Raw genomic sequence first — 21,889 nt, forward strand, 5'->3', positions numbered from 1 at the left:
GGGAAAGAAATCTCACTAGGAGAGTAGTAAAACACTGGAACAGGTTACCCAGAGAGGTGGTGGACTCTCCATCCTTGGAGGTGTTGAAGAGCCAGCTCAACAAAGTCTTGGCTGGGATGATGCAGGTGGGGCTGGTCCTGCTTGGAGCAGGGGTTGGACTAGATGTGACCTCCTGAGGTCCCTTCCAGCCCTCATTTTCTATGATTCTATATAGGAAAGCCTTAACTCCGTGATGTTAAAGTGCATTAGACCCTCAAAGTGCATTTTCCCTCAAAGGATTGGTGGTCATAGTAGCTTAATCCTTTAATTTATATAAACTCCTTTAGTTGGAGAATGAACACTAACATTGATTAATTTGCGTGTTTTCTCTCTCTAAATTTAAATCTAAATCAGTCAATAAATAGTGTGTGTGTGTGTGTGTGTGTGTGTGTGTGTATTCTGTACATCCTACTATTCAAATCAGTATTTTGGAGGAAGGGACAAAGAAAAAAATACATATATTCTTTGCCACTTCCTCCAAAATATTAATTTGAATAGAGTAGGGTGTACGGTATTACCTTCCAGGAGTGAGTGTAGGGTTTCTAAGATTTCTGATGTTCTCTCTCTGAATGGGTCGGGTCTGAATATGTTGGGTCGGGTCGTAGCACTGTATTAAGTTAAGCTACTTCCTTGTTGTTGGAAGCGTTTTTTTCTAAGCGTATGGGAAGCAGTCAGTAGGTTGCCTTGATTTCTAGAAGTTAGTTTTATTTCAGAGCATTTCCTCATATCTTTTGCATGCGTTCTTTGCAGATACTCTTCTTATTGACTACCAGTTCACCTTCAGCCTTTCCCAAGAGGATGATCGCTATTATACAGCAATCAATTTTGTAGCAACGCCTGAAGAGGTGAGTAATTTCTTTTCCTTCTGACCCTCATTTTCTTTCAAATATTTGCCATCTCCTAACACTGAAGAACATGACTGCATCCAGTTCTTTAAGCGCACAGAGCTGTGTTGGCACGTGGGTATATAGCTTTTCACAGCCTAGGCAGAAACTTCTGAATGTGCCTTTTGCTCTTACATGTCTATGCAGAACCAACAAGATGTATGGGCAGTTGCAGTGTGGGCCTGTAGTTCAGCTCCTTTCAGTTACTATTTTGTTGAATCCCTCCAGCTTTCGCTTATTGATTATTGTCCAGCTTCTTTGCCGTGTGTTGTTTTGATCTAACATTGCACAGCAAATACAGAATTATGCCACTGCACAGTTGCTTGGTTTGTTTTCCCTTTCCTCCATGTGAAAAGCATCTGCTCTTGGTATGGGAATATGTGCGTGGCCAGGTAAGCATCCAGCCTGAATTGCTGGGTAATGTGAAGATATCTGCAGTAGCCTCCTGTCCATGGTGACTCCTCTGCCACCAAGGACACCGAGCTTCTAAGAGCCCACTCTGTTTGCCCCTCTTCTACTCCAGAAGCGGAGAGGGAGAGAGTGCAGTATCCAGTCACTTTGGAGGAACCATTAATGAGAATTAAGACTTTGGATTCATAAAAATTTCAGATCCTATAGGGCTAGAAATCTTCTGTGGTCCAAGCCCTGTAGTAAATGAATGCTATCCTTCTTATCTTTGGAAAGACCATTAAAAAGAATCAACACTGTGCAGTTGCGTAATTTTGTCTCCCAAGTGCTTTGCAACACTGGACTGTAAGATGCTGGAGAACTGGCAGTTGTATGGACAGAGCCGGCTATAAGAGGGTTTGATCTGTGACTGGGGCTTTGGCACTTCTGCAGTGCCAGTAATAACAGGAGGATCCTTGATAGCAAGAAGGCCACTAATGATTTTGGTAAAGACAAAATTGCCCCTTTTAGTACTTCATATTCCTCACTACCGAAAAAAAAAAAAAGCTGTCAGGAGGGCAAGTCAAATCAGTACTGTCCTGTCGGCTGAGTATAAAATTTTCTTCCATGTCATGAGGTTTCATTCCTGCCAGGCAGGCATTAGGGAAAAAAAATACAGCGAGAGGAGCAGAGTGAGAGGAAGGTTTAAAGGGGCATCGAAAATGCTTTTGTTGGAAGAACAGTGAAGGGAGGGATACCACTGGAAAAAATACAGCATATGGATGAGTGCACACTTCTCTGAAGAAGAAAAGGTTGAATTTAATAAAATGAACAAAACAGGATTCCTTGTGGGATTTGGAGAAGGAAGCAATGGAGGATTTCTGTAAAACTCTCAGTTTAGACGCAGGGGGAATGGATTTGAAAGGAGCAAGCAAACAAATAAAATCCCAATCCTTTGACAGTGCGATCGACGTCTTTATACGCGGCTCCCTAATCCAGTCATTCCCACATCATTTTTTTTAAGATACCAGGAAAAGACCCCCAAATAAACGAGATCTGGAGTTTCACTCACATAAGCATTCCCTTTATGAAGAGCGATTCAAAATAAAATGAACAGCTCTGCCCTATTTAATGTATAATGAATCTTGAAAACAAATGTCTGGAATGATTTTTGAGTTCTTTTGATGTAAGTGAGGAGTCTATTAAATATGGTGTGAAATGCCTGTATTTCTGAGACTTATTGTGAGCATTGCTTTCAAAACAGAGCAGCTTTAATGGCATTGCATCTGCTAAATGTTCTTTCCTGTTTTTTTGCTTTAATTTTTTTTAATTAGCAAAACAGAGACCTGGATATGTTTATCAATGCATCTAAAAACTTCAACCTCAACATTACTTGGTCAACAAGTTTTGCAGGTAAAAGCCAAAGTATTCCAAATATTTATGTAAATATGTGATTGATGAATGTGAACTAGTTTGTTTGATGTCTTCTCGAAACCAATACAATGTTGTGGTGCACAGATTTAGTTGAGAAATTCTTTTTTTATTCATTATGTTTTAGAAGTCAGGATTTGAAGAAGAAATATAATTAGAAAAGGCATTGTTTTTCCTCTCCTCCAATTTGCACATCCTCCCAACTTGACGATGTGTTGGAGGTGGTTGAAAAGCTAATTTTTGTTTTTAATGCACTTTTTTCTGTGCGATTGTGCTGATGAAATAAAACTCCAAATTGAAATTAGATGAGTAGTTGACTTTTCTTGTCATTGTAATAGTGAATTGCCTTAATCTATAACTAAGACTAATTGGCCACTTGTGAATATCACTGAGGATTTGTACTGAAAAATGTTTTTACTGTTTCTCTTTTAAATTCTTAAAACAGCTGGTACCCAAGCTGGAGAGGAGATTCCAGTGATTTCAAAGACCAATATAAAGGAGTACAAGGACAGCTTCTCTAACGAGAAGTTTGATTTTCGCAACAACCCAAACATCACTTTCTTTGTTTATGTCAGCAACTTCACCTGGCCGATAAAAATACAGGTAAGATCTCCTAATAATCAATAGTTGTTATGTGAATGCAGCCCCGTTGGGAGCGGGATGGAGCTGTGGGTGGCTTGTCTGGGGGGCAGGAAGTAGGGGGGAAGCTCCCTACTGCTATGTGCACCCCTGGGGGAGGCATGGAGGGCATGTGCCTCCCAGATTTGTGCATAGTGTGAAGGTGGGCTGCTTGCTGCGGGCTTGGGGCCAGGGGCTGCACTGGCCTCTTCCCAGAAAGGGGCTGGGCCAGGGCTGTGCTTGGGGTGGGTGGCAGCAGTGCTACGAGAGGTGGCTATGGGGAATTTTGGGGTGGCTGTAATCCACCCCATAACCCCCCTTCCCCCCCATCAGCGCTGCTGCCTCCTGCCTCGCCCTGAGCACAGCGCTGGCCCAGGCCCCTCTCTAGGAAGAGGTTGGCGCAGCCCCTGGCCCTAAGCCCGCAGCGGACAGTCTGCCTCTGCCCCGCACTCAAATCTGGGGGGGCACATGCTCCCCATGCCTATCTTGGGGGTGCACGCAGTGGCAGGGAGCCACCCACCCTCCCCACCTGCCCACACCCCCCAGGCTCTGCCCTGCTTCCGGCCCAGTTGAGCAGCGCCTACCCCAGCCCCACTCCCTCCCTTACCATGGGGGGCCTTGATCTGTGCCCCTCATGGCCCTTCTTTCCCCCACAGACTTACTTGTCGGACACTGCTCTCCAAGCTGCCAGGCTGCATGTCAGCTTTTGCATCGGTATCGGCCAATGTGGCTGGTTAATAACTGGCCATCGGCATTTGCCAAAAAAATCTTCATCGGTGCACCCCTGCCTTATATAATGGAGCATAGCAGAGGACAAGCAAAAGATTTTTTGTTCTCTTTCCTTGGCCAAGTTGTTGTAGCTGTGGCTAGCAGTAAGTGGTACCCCCATCTTCTCGATTTGTCCCAGTCCTTTGGGTCTAAGAATATCTGAAGAAATCTTTTGCCATAAAAAATAATAAATAGAGCTCTCGCTTGTTTCAGGGAGGTGCACAGTTTTGATTGTCATAAGTAAGACTAAGATGTGCCACACTTAATCAGGCCACTGGTCCATCTAGCCGTGTATCCTGTCTTTGACTGTAGCAAGTAGTAGGTTCCATAGAGGGGGAGAGTGTTATTTAAGAAATTCTAATTAATCAAATCAAGAGCGAGACCTTATAAAGGAGGATAATGCAAAATGCCGTGTTTATTGATTTAAAGTTGCAGAGACCTAAGTTTACACACACCACTCATACAAACATACACATATCACCATGAACATACACAAAACAACCACTCCATCCACCAGCAGCGGCTATTCAGTATTGGCACTGGGTGGCCGGCGCAGGCCTATTGAGGAAGACGAAGGTCGGAGCGAGGTGAGCAGACGCGCCTGTGCTCCAGTGAAGATTAGCAGAGAGCGAGAGTTCATCCAACTTGGCATTTTTGGATCCCTCTTATTTAGGGATCGCAACTCTTTCCGTTCAGCATATTGGAGTTTTTCCATCCTCAGTCTCTATTTGGACGTTCCTCATCCATCGTCGTTATCTCAACTTGAGGTCATGTCGGTCATAAAAGCTGGTATCTCAGCCTTGAAGCGTCCTCCTGTAGCCCAAATGGCAGGATGTACAGCATTCCTTTCTGTTGCAGAGCACCGAGATGCCCTGCTCCTAAAGAGGAGAAACTGCTAGAGGAAAAGCTCTAGCAGTGAATAAGGAGCCCAGCTGGTGGTTGCCAGGGCAACAGGAGTCGCCAAACGACCCACACCTGCCAGCGGTCAGCTGGCTGTAAGGGGCAAGGCCTGGCTCTTATAAAGCCCAGGGGCTGAGGCCGGAGGCAGTTCCCCGCCAACAGCCAGAGAGAGAGGAGCTCCTGGAGCAATGGTGCGAGGAGAAGCCTGACTGGAGGTACCGCTAGCAGAGTAAAGGGGAGCAGCTCCAAGATGCCCGAGCAATGTTGTTACAGCCAGGTGGCTTATGTTTAAGTTGTAGCCAAGAGGCTTGAGTTTGTGTTGTTGTTACACCGGTGGTTTGGGTGAGGCCATTAGGGGTTGGAGGAGGCCTCATAGGAGATCCCGGCGCCAGTAAGGGCGCAGCTTGCAGGGTGCATAGACCCCAGCCCCAGAGAGGGGCGTCTGAGAAGCCCCAGTGCAGGCGTGGCAGGCGAGAATCAGAGGGTGCCCTTGGGCCAACTTGGCACGGAGGAAGGGGGCCTTAAGGAGATCACGGCCCTCCTGTAGGACCCCGCTGTGATACTTTCCTCATTATCTTCCTTGCACCTGGTCCCAAGCGGGTTCTTCAGCCATCCATTAATTAGTTTACTGTCCGGTGCAAACTAAGTGAGGGATAGGTGGAGGATGCTTCATCACTAGAAGAAGGATAAGTGGAGGATCCCTCCATCCATCTAGGTGGAAGAGTGTGCATCTGGAATCGGAGAACCAGCTTGAACTGTTTTTATATTTACTTCAATTGAAGCCAATGCCAATTCATCATTTTTGTTCCGTCTGCCCAACCTGAACTCAGACTAAACTCGAATTCAGCAATTTTTACATCCATATTTTTTAAAAGAACCTATTGTGATCTTATTTCAAAAAAATAAAACAGGACAATTTAAATAATGAATAGATGTGACTGCTACCAGAACGGCTTTCCTAGTATATTGAGGAGATAATGAGGAGAAGAGGAGGTAGGCTCACGAGTACAGAAGCAGAGGGGAAGTTTAGGCCATGCACCTCAAGTGAGGTTGCAGAGGCCCCAAAGATGGACAGAGAATCTCCTGAGCGCGACTCCTGTAATGGCTTCCCACCCATTTTTCCCTATTAAAGGGGTCTCTATCATGCCATCCACCCCCCAGTTTCTGGAGAAACCCCTCCCTCCAGTTGTTCCACTTGAGGCAATGGCAGAGCCCATGCCCCAAACAGACTTCCCCACTGAAGTCAGATGCAGAGTCCGATCCCAACCTCCATATCCCCTGTAGTTTTTTATATATACATATATATTCACCTTGATCCTAGATATCATTTTCTGCTGACAGAAGAGGATAAAGTCCACGCCAAATTTCAGTTAGCTAAAATGTGGACAAAAATGGAAATTCGTTTGTCAGATGTCAAAAGCAATGATGTCGTAGAATCAATGTCAGACGTATCTGAACTTGAAAGATCGGATTATGAATGGGAACTTCATTTTAAAGCTCAAGACATATTCAAAAAGGAAGAGAGATCTGGATGAAGGCAAAGATCAACAAAGGACTGGGCCAGCTCTTGATTAATTTGCTGATTTGCCATGTCTCAGTAAAAAAGCACTAAGCTACTGGGAAGGTCATAAAACTGTTGTGGGAGAGCTGTATCCACTGGTAAAAATTTTGCTGGCAGTTCCAGCAACATGAGTTGTTCCAAAATATCCTTTCACCCCTGTGCTCCAGATTAACAGAGCATATATTAAAACATGTTATTTTAGTTTTCTCAGATGCATTGTGTGTTTAAAAACAAGTATCGTTTGACCCAGTGATCTTCCAAGGTCCCTTCCAGCCTTACAGTCTCTCAAACTTTGAGACTTTTTGGCATTTAGGGAGAGAGAAGACTACAGCCCATCCATAATTAGGCATCTGTCTCAAGTTTAGACACAGAATTAAGGTAGTTTCAATATCCTTGATGATTGCCCTTCCTGATGGTCCCCTAGTAGGTAGGGGACCACCACTCAAGTCAAATAAGTGACATTTTTCACTGTGGGGCCAAATGTTGGTTGTGACCATTTGACTTCACTTGTTCTTTACCCCCAAAAAACCAAAACCACCATCATTTTGACGCTGCCCAGTGTTGCATGCTTGCGACAGCAAGTCTGTATTGTCCTGGGTTCTGCATTCTCCATTTCCTGTCTTTATCTCCTTCTGGGATACTCTTTTCTCCCTTTCCCTGTCCAAGCAGGTGGGTTGATGATGTCCATGTCAGGTCAGGCATTTGTGAGATCAGCTTTGAACAGAGATCGTTTGTAAAGCTACCGTCATGCTTGTTAAACATGTGAAGCACTTCTCTCTCTTTTTTTTTCCCTTGTCGAGACAATATTTCTCAAGCAGTAAAGCAATTTAAGCTGGTATATTAGAAACCAGTATTTTGTAGTATAAATTAGTCGAGAACAAATTATGTTTTATTCTGACTTTGATACCATTTGCAGAATTGAAAATTGAATTCCAAGTTGTAAACCTGGATAAAAAGAATCTTAATTTCTCTATTTCAGGTTAGTTTGCAAGACTGGCTGTTGTTAACATCTCCCCCCCCCACCCCGTAAACTAAGTGATTTTAATATGGAGTCAGTGAAGCAGAACATATTGCACCTCACTTTTCCCTTTTAGCTCTTTTGAGATTATAGCTATGCTTCTCTGTATGAGGCATAGTCCCATGGGATAATTCTCATTTGAATTTTTCAGTCCCTGTGCTTCTCAAGTGGGGAATGATAGCAACTCAAAAAGAAACACTTTTTTTTTTTTTTTTAATTAGGAATTATATACCAACTGACTGTGATAGGGGCAGAAAACTAAGCTGTTGCTGTCATTGTTACCCTGAATTCTTTGTTTCTCCCTTGAATCTTTGTTTCTCTTGATGCATAATAGCTTGTTTTGACCTCTAGGTATGGGAGGATCTCCTGAGCCATCAAATCTGGTCCCCTGGTATTGCAGGTGACCATGCTGTCATTCAAAAACAGAACAAAGCATACCTTTAATCTAGCCTCACGACTCCCATTGAACCACGAATCCAGAACTTCACTGCTCTGATAGTTAGAAGCCTTATTTTTAAATAGTAACGTGAGTATACTTATGCTCAGTTGACATTAGGGCTGTGCGAAGCTTTGGTCCCTGATTCGATTTGGCAGAGATTCAGCCCGATTCAGTGGCTGAATCTCCAAATCAAATCAGAGGACCCTTTAATCTCTCCGAATCAAATTGGAACCCTCTGAATCGACTCCGAGAGATTTGGAAAGATTCGAACATAGACACAGCTTTAAAGGTTTTTTTCTACATACCTCTAGGTAGCAGGTGGCTCATGAATGCTGTGATTCTGGGGCACATGGAGAGTCCCCAGAAGCACTTCCGGGTTCACCTCCGAGCACATGGAGGGCCCCCCCCCACCCCCCCACTCCTGTGGGACGCTTCATCCACCCCAGCATCGCAGCATCCACAAGCCGCGCCGGTACCTCGAGGCATGTAGAAAAAACTTTTAAAGCTGTCTCTCTGTCTGAATCGCTGATTCTCCCAATCAGCGTCGAAATTTCAGATTTGGATTTGGTCGAATCGAATCAGGGGCAGTGATCTGAATCAGCGAATCGAATCACTGCCCCCAATTCAGGCCGAATCCGAATTGAATAGGGCCCACTTTGCACACTTCTAGTTGACAACCATTTGGCTTTGGATCAGCATATTTTAGTTTTTATGGGGTTTTTCCCCACCCTAGCATTTCTCTTCAAGTCCTCCCCCTTCCCACCCCGCCCCCCGTTAAATTTTTAGAGAGTTAAGCATATGACCTAAACTAAATCAATCATGTTCTGTGATAGGTCTTTCATTCTGATGATCCTGTCGTTCTCTTCACCTGCTCCAGTTAGAATCAGTTGTTCCTGACCCCAACTGTGGGCGACGCATCTGTACGTGGTATTCCTGATGAAATCTCACCAGAGCCTTGTACAACGGCACTACTACTTTGATATCTCTATTGGAAGTGCCCAAACTAATTCATGGCAGAACAGAATTTTTTTTTGTGGTCATACATGTCTCAACCATCCTGTGTTCAACTGTTATATCCGGCTCTGTCTCCTCCTCTGTTTTTTGACCAATGAGCTCCAGGTTTTAATGGAAATTCTTGCCCTCAGCCCATGGGTTTGTACTCCATACTATTAAATTTCATACCATTGTGAGCACTTCAGTCTTCAAGGTTAATCTTCACAGTCTTCCTTTTCTGGCATTCTGCTGCTCCCCATCGTTGACTGCCTCCCAACTTTGTGTCATCAGTTAGTTCTTTTTGGCATGCTCCTACTCCTTGTGCATAGGTTATTAATGGAAAGCTGTCCTCAAACAAATCTTTGAGGAACTTTAATAATAATAGTGATAATATCAATGATAATATTACTCCAGTCCGATATTTTCCTTTCGCACAACCCATGTGTATCTCCCAGTTTCTTACTCACTTCGGGATTCTTGTACTGATCCCAGTCTTTTGCAGTTGAACATAATGATCCCACGTATGGCATTTTATTAAATGCTGTTGAAGTCCTTGGATCCTCACTGCCAGGTATTTGCATTTTCACAGACCTCCACTTTGCATATTGGCTTCTGTCCCAACCAGGAGAGCACAAAACGCCAAGCGACTCTCCTTATGCCTAAAGAAGGGTGTTTGTGCCCGAAAGCTTGCGAAGAACAATTTTTCCAACTATTTAGTTGGTCTAATAAAAGATAGCTTATTTACCCAAAGGACCTTGTCTGCTATTGAAGTCTAGGCAGATTAAACCAATAGTTTCTAAATTAAGGTAGATGCTGGGTTTTGTGTGACATGACCTACTTTTGGTAAACCCATGTTGTAGTTAATTATACTTGCCTTTTACATCAGTGCCTAATTATCGTTTACTTCAAAAAGTTGTTTTTTAAAGCTTAGCATGCTATAACAAGTCAGTCTAATGTGTCTGTAGGAGTCCAGATAATTTTTATTTCTCCTGAAGATATTTCTTTCTTCCCCAGTCGCACAATATCATCCACAACCGTATCGATTGGTTGAAAAAATTCTGTTAGACCAACAAGTCGCATGCTTGTTCACTGTTTTTGGCACGAGGATTATCTGATCTCCCAACTTGAACACTTCGAGTCTTTGAATTTGCTTCTGCTGTGTAGTCGTTTTCCAGTTCCGTGCTGCCTTTGCATCTTTGTTTTTCATGATTATCCGATTGGAAATCGAGGCATGATTTCAGTGCTCGGGCCCCATACTATGGGTTATCTGTAATCCACACCAGGGCTGTTCAACTCGTGGCCCGTGGGTTGCATGCGGCCTGTGAAGTGTTACCTTCACGCGGGCTCTCGCCCAGATGCCGTTCCCTTCACTGCTTCCTCTCCTTTGGCTTCTGTTTCCTGCCCCCATCCTTGGGGGTATGACTGTATTGCCTGAAGTGGAGCCCACGCAGCCCATGTGGCATGCACCCCGTGGCTGCACAGCCCTGATCTGCCCTTTCTTCACATGTTGCAGCTTCCCTAATTTTAATTCTATGGTCAAACCTTTTGTTGCTTATTTTAACAACCTTTTCCAGTCCCAGCTCGGCTTGACTTTTGGCAATTTGTGTTATATCAGCAAGGAATCCTGTGTCTTAGAGGATCAGACCCTTTCTGTTCATAGTTTCATAGTAGTTAGGGGCCAGGTGCTGCTGGGGGGAATAGGACCCTTCCTATTTGCTGCTGATCTCCCCTAACGAGTTTGTAGGCAGCCACCAAATTCCCCCTCAGCCTCTTTTTGCTGAGGCTGAGCAGGTTCAGGTCCCTCAGCCTCTCCTCATAGGGCCTGCCCTGTTGCCCTCCAGCCAAGCGGGTGGCCCTCCTCTGAACCCTCTCAAGGCTGGCCACATCCTTCTTAAAGTGTGGTGCCCAGAACTGGATGCAGTACTCCAGTTGAGGCCGGACCAATGTCGCGTAGAGGGGGAGTATCTCCTCTCTGGACCGGCTTGAGATGCACCTTTGGATGCACGACAAGGTACGGTTGGCTTTGTGGGCTGTGGTCTGGCATTGGCGGCTCATGTTCATCTTGGAGTCAATAATGACTCCTAGATCCCATTCCGCCTCTGTGCTTTCAAGGGGGGAGCTCCCCAGCCTGTATGTGTGCTGTGGATTCCTTCTCCCCAGGCGCGGCACCCTGCATTTATCCACATTGAAGCCCATCCTATTACCATCCGCCCACTTCTATAGTCAGTCTAAAACTTCCATCTAGGGCAGTGATTCTCATCCAGAGCGATGTAGCACCCTAGGGTGCCACACAGTGTTAGCGCTAAGTGTGCAGGTACGGTACACAAGAAAAACCCGGAGATTTCAAATAGGAATGCAGAGTGTTAAAACCGTTCTGACCCATTGTGATCTTCTCTGCTCTTGGCAACAGGAAAAATTGCTCTGTTATTTTTCTGTTGTCAAAAAATCAAGTGAAAACTAAGAGCTGGCATTTTCCAAAGGGTGCCTTGAGTCAAAAAGAAAGTTTTGAGAACCACTGATCTCGGGTATACGTTGGTTCTTCTCGCCCTTTAGAGATGATTATTTATCTAGTTATGTCCTGGTAAGGGGTTCTCCCTTTTATTAGACACAAGTTTCAGATAGTTTTACACTTTACCTCTTCTTTTGTGCGGCTGCAAACAGGGAGGGAGAATACAAGGAGTCCCTTCCAACCACTTTCCCTTCATTTCTTAGTTTAAAGCTGTCAGCAGCCATGCCCATCTAGGTCCAAGATGCTTAGTACCCTGGTACTTGGACTGGGTCAGTCCATCAGAGTTTTCTTTCTGTGAATACCTCTGAATGGTTGAACTTCCCTTCCTCCACAGAAATGATCCTGGATCTACTTGTTGGTCTTGACTCTTTGGTCATGTACCCTACTTATCTTGAGGATCTAGAAGGTAGACCCCTTTATTCAGCAAGTATTGCCTCTTTCCTCTTCCCCATCCAGATTCCAAATCCCGTTTTGAACTCTACCACTGTCTCCAGATTCATCTTTAGATCATCTCTTCCATGGATGCCAAAATATTTTGTTTAATTCTACCAGAAAGACTTGCCACCGTGAATCTAAGGGGCCATCTTTATGCTTGTATATTTTACTTTTCTGTACTATTCCTGGGACCTTCCCCAGTTGGTGCATTTAAATCCACATCCGTGTTGCGTGGCTTGATGTGCATTGTACGTTCACACCAATAGCACTGTTGTAGTGTTCAGTTTGGGGCAGCATGCTTCAAGAAATATATGATGAAATTGGAAGGAGTCCAATGTTGAGTTGAATGGAGATCATCAAAAAACATGATGCATTGAGGAATGGTTGGAAGAGCTAGGATTGCGTAGTCTGAAGAAGAGCAGGTCGGGGAGGGTGGCGTTCGAGTCTTCAGATAGACAGTACTCTTTATCAAGAGGAAACACAGGAGATAGGGCAAAAAGCAATGGGCCTGAAGTGCAACAAGGGAGATTTAGGTTGAATTTTATAAAGTGCTTTTTAATTGACAGTGGGTCAGCACTAGAACAGATTAGGTAGAGAGGTGGTAGAGTCTCCATCTCTGGAAAGGTTTTAGGGTTGGCTGGATAGATATGTGGCTGGGCTAATTTGGCCAGGATGTTTCTGCCTGGAGCAGGGGGTAGGAGTAGGTAACTTCCTACAGGTCTCTTCCAGGCCCCTACTTCCTCTCTGATTCTCTTATTTTGCTTAGTTTTCAACATTATTTTTTAAAGTTGTTCCCTGCTTCGTCCTGAGGAAATTCCAATCATTGCCAGGGCTTTTGCAAAAATGTTTATGGTTTCTTCTTCATTTTACCCTGTGTTTGCTTTCCACCTAATTCGAATTTTTAAGTCCTTTGGGGATACTAGCCCCATCCTCATTTCTCGGCGAAAACTACGTGTTGTATTGTGAACGAGGTGGTTTTCTTCTTTTCAGAAGATTGCCCCCTGTAGCTTTCTTCCTTGCAGCAACACGTTGCCTTCTTTAAACTTCCTGTGACTATTTCAAACGCATTGATTTCCTTTGGAAACTGCAGCACTGCTCGGCTTTTAAAATGGTGGTGAACTCACGTAAACTGTGATGATTGCAAATCATGGCTCATGCGATATACGTTAAGAAAGATTCATTATCGTATGTCACTTCTCTGCAACTTAACAGGTTTTCATCGTTTTTCTTTCCATATTCAGCGATGTACGTTACTCAGCCTGGCATTTTTTTTGACTGTTTTTAGTTTTGAATAGCATGATGAACATTTCTAGTACACAATTTTTTTTTATATACTAGCAGCTTATTCTCAACCCTTTTTTTTTTTTTCTTGCTCTGCATAATTAAATTCTGTTTAGTAGTTAGTTTGGTGGGGGCGGGGAGGCTGTAGAAATTTGTAGAACATATTACTGCTTAACTTTTTCAAAGGATGGTTTTTCTAAAGGTCCTTGATTCAAATCTGCCTGGCTCTCCTACCTTCTTTCCTTGCCTTTGGAAGCTGGAATCAGAGCATATAAATGCTCTTTTGTGCTAGAGATAGCTGTGCTCTTGCCAGTGCTGAGTTCTGGCTTTTATTTCTTATTGCTCCACCTCTCTCCAAAACCACTTCAGTTAGTTCTTTAAAGTATATTGGTTTAGGGTGTTCTTTTCCTTGCTACTTTCAGAAAATAATTATTCTGAACCTTTTGAGAATTAAAGCTGCAATATGTAGAGGGTCCTTTTTTTTCTTTAAAAAAAAAAACAACCAACATAACAGAAATCTGTTTTTCAAATCTGTCGGAATAGCTTCCGTTTTTAAAAGCCACGTTGTGGAGTTCATTTAAAAAACTTAGTTTGCCAAGTTTCCCTTGCCAGCCCAGGTAAGTTCTTGTTGAAAATTACTTAAGTTTTCTTCTCTCTTTGCAGAATGGCTCTTCAGTGTTTGCAGGCTCAGCCTGGTTTAACCATTTTGGGTTTATGAGCACTGTATAAAAAAACCCATGCTGCTCACCCTTTTGCTTTCAGTCTCTTTTTGGTTTTGATTGCATCCTATGAAATGAGCCTTACCAGTAGCAAACCTGAGAACGTACCTGAAAAAAGAACAGTGCTTCTGTCGTGGTACTTTCTCTCTGAAGTGGTCATGTGTAAGTGCTATGGGTCTGATTATTTGACTTGTAATGGTAGTCTGTTGTGCCAGTTTGTAAAGTTAGCTCACTATTTAGATGGGAATTCATTCCTTGGATAAGAAAAGTAATGTCGTTTCAGAAATTCTGCATAGGAATTTGAACAGGATATTTACCCAAAGGCTTCCAGTTCCTAGTTTTCTGCTCGTCTCTCACATTTATAAAACTAAAAAGTAGTGCGAGACAAATAGCTATTAGACTTTTAAGCCGGCTTTTGATACTTGTGCATGTGTAACAGTGGCTTTAAACTGATGTGCGCTTATTTTGACCAGATTTCAGTAATCGGTAATAGGGCAAACTTGTAGGTGTTAGCAAGCTAATATGAAACTATTGCAGTAGTTTTGAGTTTTCTAATGAGCTTGCCTGGCTGTCCTGAAACTTTATTTTACAAACCTACTGTTCCCAGTGTTTTATACCATTCCAATAAATATTCTGACTCATTTAATTCTAGATTTATGTTTTCTTTTTTCTTTTTTTTTTTAAGAATGCAGCGTCTCTATAAAATGTTGATAGTTACTGCTTACCTGCGTATAAAGAAACCCAGGAGCCATTTAGAAAAGTTAGGTGCAACTGGATCACTGAGTGGCAATAGGTCCATTTTTTTTCTGTGTTGGATGTAGTCTTGAATGAGTGTAAATGTTATCAGTCAAACATGTCAAGGAAGAAGGGAGGGATGGGGAATTTTGGCTTCTTGCAAGCAAAATATGTTTGCAGAATTTCACCCTGTATTTAATGCATGTCCTTTGCTTGAAAACCTTCATCCCAACCCCAGCAGACCTCACAAGAGTGTTTCTACCTTGGAGAACTCAGAACAACAGCAGACCCTCCCAATGCCTGAAGAGGGGTACTTGTGCCCAAAAGCTTGAAATAGTGTTTTCACAGTATTTAGTTGGTCTAATAAAAGAGATCACACCTACCCAAAGAACCTTGCCTGCTTATATTAACAGTGGCGTCACTGCACAATACCCCGGTGTAATAATACGTTGGAGTAGATATTTTAGCTTCTGCAGGACCTGAAATATGAAGTATAACGTCTGGCAAAGCTTGAGCTCATTCAGTTTGCTGACTTCCACTCATTTAATAATAGTCGGTGGATTGAGGGGAATGGGATGGAAGGGAAATTTTTCTACCATTGACAGCAGCGTTTCCTCAACCTCTCAAGTTTTTTCATGTGGAGTTTCAAGATTTTCTCCATTTCTCCAGTAAATTGAGTTCACAAGCGGGAGTCCATGTGGTCCGTTCCATAGCGTTGACCCTTCCCAGTTGGAGGGTTAATGTGCTATGGATATTTAATTTGAGCACATTGTCACGCAACTTTTGGGGCTCCAAGAAGATGAGCATCCCTAATTACTCGCAATTATTCCAGGGGTTTCAAAGGTGCTTCTCACTGCCATCCCAGTGGTTTGTGAGTCTGTTTAATTTACCAGATCACTTATCAATTTCACCAAATACATTTGTGAATGCACAGCAACAAGGTGGTGATTATCTGCCTTGTTAAATTGCTACCTGGTTTCTATGATTAAAGGCTGCGAGTTCAAGCACAAAGACTGTAATGAATGACAGACCTGAAATTGAGGCCAGCTTGTATCCTGCCATAATAAAGGCCCATTTTGCTTTCCTCAGGACTGTCTTTTGATTGACCATCTTAATGGGGGTCCCTAATCTATTTATATAATGTATACACCTAAGTTACGTAGCACATAGGCTGCTTTTCGTACCGAAAAAATGCTCTGAGTAGTATATAACATGGGTGATGACATTTGAATAGGCACGGTGAAACTGGGTGGGAGTAATATTATACTTCATTATAATTGTAGTTTCTTATAAATAGCTCCTGTTGCTACCTGGCCTTCTGTCACCTTTGCTATCTTATCGCTGATATACTTTTTTGTCAAGATGATTGCATCTCATCTAAGCTTTGCTGCCAGTTGTATCTCGGTTCTTCCAGTTGGCATAAACTAATATGAAATCTCCGTCAACCTTGAGAATATGGAAATATAATGCTACTTTGAAAAGCAGCCACAGAAAATTACATCACCTTATGCTACAGATCTTCCTTTGTGAACTGAATCATCTACTCATTTTTAGTGAACTGTTACTTTTTTTTTTTTTTTAGTGAGTCATTACTGCTTTAACCTTTCCGAGCCAAAGTAGGTAAGAGGGAAGTAACTGTTTTCTATTTATTCCTGTGCAACAACAGAATTAAGTACCAGTTGGTAAATGCACACCTGTGCAGTCCCATTGGAAAACAGTGTTTCATGATTTTCGCTGAGGGTCTCATTTGGCCTGTTGACTGTATGCAGGAACACAGGATGACTTCCAAACCTACCTTGAGCTCGCAAAACCAGCAGTTAGTAAAAACCACCCCCTTCTAAGCTTGAATACATTTCATTGTGGCATCATGAAAAGACAGCACGCAAGGAATCCCATGGTGCCATTGTCAATTGTATTTCGGGGCTGAACTTGAAGCTAAATTAAGGTACTTGTAAAGAATGGCCCTCCTATCGAGTACAGCAGGCACTTCTGGTATACTGAATTCTGCTGTTTAGGAGAGAAATATTAACCAATATTTCACAAATTGCTATGAATTATATTACTTTAAAGTTTTAAAATCCTCAGGCAACCTAAGGAGTGTTCCAGATCTTTAGCCTAACAGGGCTCTGGGCACTACTTAAATGCTTAATCATTAAACTCTTGTTTTAATTAAGATTAAAGGGGGGTGCGCGGTACATGATAGCAGTTTTCAAATAGTTGAAAGGCTGACAAAGGGGAAGAGAACAACTGTTTCCCTTTACTCCGCAGATCAGGACACAAAAGCAATGAGTTTTCAACTGCAGCAAAGATTATTGTAGGCCAAATCTCAGAGGACCTTTCCTCACTGTCAGTAGAACAAGTTGCCCGAGGAGTTTGCAGAATCTCTTTCCTTGAAAGTGTCCCAGAAGAGCCTGGCTAAGTATTGTTCTGGGATAATACAATAACAGCATGCCCTGCATCAGTTCGGGGGGGTTGCACCACATGATGCTGGAGGTCTGAGGTCCCCTCTAACCTGAGGATTCTCCGATTCCATAAAAAATTTAATTTAACTATTTTTAAAGCTACTGTCTGACACTTGGGTCTTTACATTGCTGTTTCACTAATCATGGTGGCCCCTGGCTTCCCGGGCGCATTAGTGTGGGTTGGCATACTAATTTCAAATGAGGTGTCGTTTGACGTGCTTTTCAGTGTTTAATGTGGTTTAGGGAGCATTTGTGAGGTTGCAGAGTTAAACAGGTGGAACTTCATTTCAGCCAAGCAACTTAGGAGTGCAGTTACCTACAGACAGGTGATAACGTGATACAAGAATAGAACTTGGGAGATCATGCTTCTAACTCTGCTCTTTTTATTTTAAGCTTTTCTCTTTCCATAAGGTTTTACACAAGCTACACCCAAAGTGCCCTGGCTGTTGTACTTTACTGTTGTTTCTCCAGAATAGGTCTACACTGCACAGGTACATAGAGAACTGAGTTTGGTTTATAGCTGCATAAATTTGTATAGCAGTAGTAGTGTGGCATCCTGACCTGGCTAATATACGCCGTTGATTAGCCATGCATCCCCAGGAGTTTTACAGCCCAACTAAAAGGCTTGTTTGGTAATGTACCAACAGGGTTGATTTTGAAAGGAAATAGTGCCTGATTAAAAGGAATGGGAGATGACCAAAGTCCACATTAAATAGCCTGAATCCCAGTCTAAAAGACATTGGAGCTATCCTGAGGGCCAGAACTGGCCCATATCAACTTACTTAAATTCCTGTTTGCTTTCATCTTGCAATTACTTGAGGATACAGTGAACAAGCGTAAGCTGCCATTGGTAGTAAACGAAAAGGAAAAGTCTTGCATAATCCTAGCCCAAGGAAGGTAGAAATATAGACCAATGTGGGAAGTGATCATTTTGATGAAAGCATTTTTTGTAGGCTTAAAAGCACACTAAGTATGGCCTTCTTGGTAGCTTCCTATGACCCTCTGTGTGTTGTATGATGTAACAGGAATTGGAACTCATAGCAGAGGTGATACTTTTTATTAGACCAGCTAGTAGGGCTGTGCAAAGCTTTGGTCACTGATTTGATTTGGAGGAGATTCAGTCCCATTTGGTGGTCAAATTTCCGAATCTGAATCGAATCAGGAGACCCGTTAATCTCTCCAAACTGAATCGGAAGTCTCCAAATCGATTCGGAGAGATTCGACGATTCAGGCATAGACGTAGCTTTATATGTTTTTTCTATGTACCTCGAGGTACCAGGCACGGTTCATGAACCTAGAGATGGTGGGACAAATAGAGTATCCCAAGGGAGCGTGGGGGGTCCCCCACATGCTCAGCAGCAGACCTGGAAGTGGACCAGAAGTACTTCCTCTTGGGGCCGATCACTGAGCCAGGAGGGCATGGACAGGGAGGGGTCCAGTTCTGGGTCTGCTGCCTGCGCAGGGGATCCCCCCTTCCTCCCCGCGTTCCTGTGAGGCGCTCCATCCGCCCCACCATCTCAGCATTCACGAGCCGTGCTGGTACCTCGAGGTACGTAGAAAAAAACATACAATGCTGTGTTGATGGTCAAATTGCCAGTTCTTCATATCAGAATTGAATCTTCGGATTCAGATTCGGCCGAATCGAATCGGGACAGCGATCTGAATCAGTGAATCGAATACTGCCTGCTTCTTACACCCCTACCAACTAGATGTTGGCAAAAAAAATTCTTTATTTGCAAGCTTTTGGGCACAGGCACCCTTCTTCAGGCATAGGACAAAAGTTCTTCTAGGAGAACTTTTACAATCTTCTCTCCTATGCCTGAAGAAGGGTGTCTCTGCCTGAAAGCTTGCAAATAAAGAACATTTTTTGCCAATATCTAGTTGGTCTAATAAAAAATACCCACCTCTACCATAAGTTCTGATTCCTTTTGCCTCCAGACCAATACAGCTACAACCTGGAGACCTGTACTATGTAACATGTATCTTTAGTTAGGGATGGATGCAGGTGATTAAATAAAATGATTCTCAGATATCTGGGACCCTTCCTTTACATGCTCTTCCCTACCAGCCTCTGACAGCACTAGACTATTGAAGTCATTTGCTAATGATGCTGCATGATGTCTCTCTTCTCTTTTGGTTAGGTATAATTGCAGGTCCCTACAAGCCACTCATATCGCATCTTTTCCCTGACCACGGTGGGGTACTTGCTTTAAACCTAACTATGAAACATAAATCAATTTTTTTTTAATCTGATGAAATTTGCTGTTCGATGTAATTACTTTGGAAGACATGCAATTACATGCTGATTTCCAGAACAAGCAGACTGACATCTCCTGTTGGGGATGGGGAGGTTTGAAACAGAGCAGTTAAATGATACTTTAAAGCATGAAACAGCTGCTTCCTTTCCAGTTTCTCCTGCCTTCTTATTCTTGGCATCAATTGGTGACATTTTTCTTCCTTTGTAGAAGTTGTTCCCTTACATGTTAGGAAGCAGAGACTTAAATCCTTGAAAATTAGGATTTCGTTTAGAAGACAGTCCACCATTTTCTGGAGGGGTTACAGCTTTAGGACTTGTCACACAAGGTAATGATTTTCCATTGATAGGGAACATTAGCATGAAGAGCTGCCTTTTTCAAGGTTGCTGAAGTTTTATTCCAATATAGTACTGTCGCATGCCTTTCTCTCTTTAATCCTTGTGTTGTGTTTGGGGCTTTTTTCCTCCTCCTGTGCCTCAGGCTGCTCTTGGGTTGACTCGGAAGCCATTGCATTTAAATATGACTTTATGGTGTTAAAACAGTGTTGTATAAGATAAATCTGTTCTGGCTTGAGGAGGAATATAGTGCCTCTCAAATAATTGGTGTAGGATGCCCCTGTAATTAAGGAACTTTCAGGGTGCTTTGACTCTGGAGAGCTGATTTTCTTTGAAGCCATAAGAGGGAAACCTAGATGTGTGATATACTGTTCTTTAGATAATTCTTCTTTTCATATCACCAGTCATATTTAGATGGTTTCACAGCCCTGAGCAGGTGTCGTATCTTTTCATTTTCCAGGTGTTATAATACAGTCATGTGGCATTGTAAATCTATTCCAGTATTGCCAGCTAGCAATACAAGGAAGGAAAACAAGCCACAGGATAATGAGGAGAGAGGCCTAGGGCTTTATTGATGGCTAGAAGCAATTACCTGGAGAGCAGGCTTTCCATTTGGCATACAGCGAGAAGGTGCGTGGTGGTTGTCTCAAAAAGCAGCACCTCTTTGGTTGTAAAACCTGGAACTTAGATATGTGTTGCGTAGTAGAGAATTGCACCAAAAAAGGGAGTTACATTTATTTAGATTCCCCAAAGCAAGACGGTGTCCTGTCTTAATAAGTTAAGGTGGGAAGTGAAGGGGATTCTGTGCCGCGACTCGAAGTGGTATATAATAGAAAGGTATCTTTAAGTGGTGTGGAACCTGCTTGTTCAAGAGACTTGCAGATTTGTCACTTTTGCCATCAAAAGGAGGTGCTTAAGTTAAGGCTGTCCCCACATGCTAGGGGCATGGCTTTGCGGGTTGGTTTCATGTGGGGTGGGGTGGTTTTACCCTCTTCATTGCTTGTATTATGTTTGAATTGCGGGATATTCTCCCATCTACATTTTTTTTTACCATACCGAAAGTCAGTTTCTTTCTCCTGTGGCGTCCACCTTGCGCTAAGAGGGATGAAACTGTTTTCTTCCAGGGCGGCTGACTTGCTGTAGACGGCTTTAAACTAGGTGTATCGGAAGACGGCTGTGCAGACAGGAATGCAAGCTGGGGGACAGCCAAGCAGGAAGGACATAGAGAGGCGCATCAGGGAGGTGTCAAGAGGTTGGAATGATGTCGGGGCGGCGGGGATCTGGGGGTTACCAGTGGGGGACTTAAGTGTCTATACACAAATGCTAGGAGTATGGGGAATAAGCAGGAGGAATTGGCTCTCCTGCTAGCAAATGGGGAATATGATCTCATTGGAAGAATGGAGACCTGGTGGGACGCCAGGCGTGTCTGGGCTGTATGCATAGACGACTACAGGCTGGGTACAGAAGGGGTTGGGCGGGAAAAAGGGAGGAGGTGTAGCTCTCGATGTGAAGGGAGTAGTATGCCTCCTTGGAGACCTAAATTGGTTTGAGAGAAGGGTGACTCAAGACTCTCTGGGTCAAGATATGGGGGTGGGGGGATGAGGAGAAGGGAACTTGATGGTAGGTGTCTACTACAGACCACCACACCAGGAGGAGGAGCTGGATCTGGAATTTCCCAGAGAACTGATGGAGGCTGCACGTTCAAGGGACATGGGTGTCATGGGTGACCTCAATTACCCTGACATCTGCTGGGAGGAGCACTCGGCCAGATATCACCGATCATGTAGGTTTTTGACCTGTGTGGAAGAACTTTATTTAGTGCAGGAAGTGAACGGGCCGACCAGGGGGAAGACTTTGTTGGTTTTGGTTCTAGCCAAAGGGGATGACCTGGTGGGAGATCTGAGAATTGAGCGTAATCTGGGAGACAGTGATCACGAGATGAAAGAATTCACTATACGTTGTAGGGCGGGGAAATTCGCCAGTGTGGCAGAGGTGCTTGACTTCAGGAAGGCTGACTTTAATGAATTTAGGAAAATAGTGAGAGAAGCCCTATGGGGAGAGGGACTGGAGGAGAAGGGAGTTCAGGAAAGATGGTCGTTCCTTAAAGGAGCGATTTTTTC

The 21,889-nt window shown here is 43.5% G+C and overlaps 1 protein-coding gene across 1 annotated transcript in view; it reads left to right on the forward strand.

Annotated features, from left to right (window-relative positions):
• The window catches only part of ATRN (attractin), a 179,528-nt gene that overhangs the window by 76,017 nt on the left and 81,622 nt on the right, over nt 1-21,889 (forward strand). The window contains exons 22-24 of the mRNA XM_025200696.1: nt 790-884; nt 2,645-2,723; nt 3,187-3,344. Coding sequence (XP_025056481.1) covers nt 790-884; nt 2,645-2,723; nt 3,187-3,344 — 332 coding nt within the window. The remainder of the gene's footprint in view (nt 1-789; nt 885-2,644; nt 2,724-3,186; nt 3,345-21,889) is intronic.

Source organism: Alligator sinensis, unplaced genomic scaffold (genome assembly GCF_000455745.1).
Source record: "Alligator sinensis unplaced genomic scaffold, ASM45574v1 scaffold12_1, whole genome shotgun sequence".
In the NCBI taxonomy this organism is placed as follows: Eukaryota; Metazoa; Chordata; order Crocodylia; family Alligatoridae; genus Alligator; species Alligator sinensis.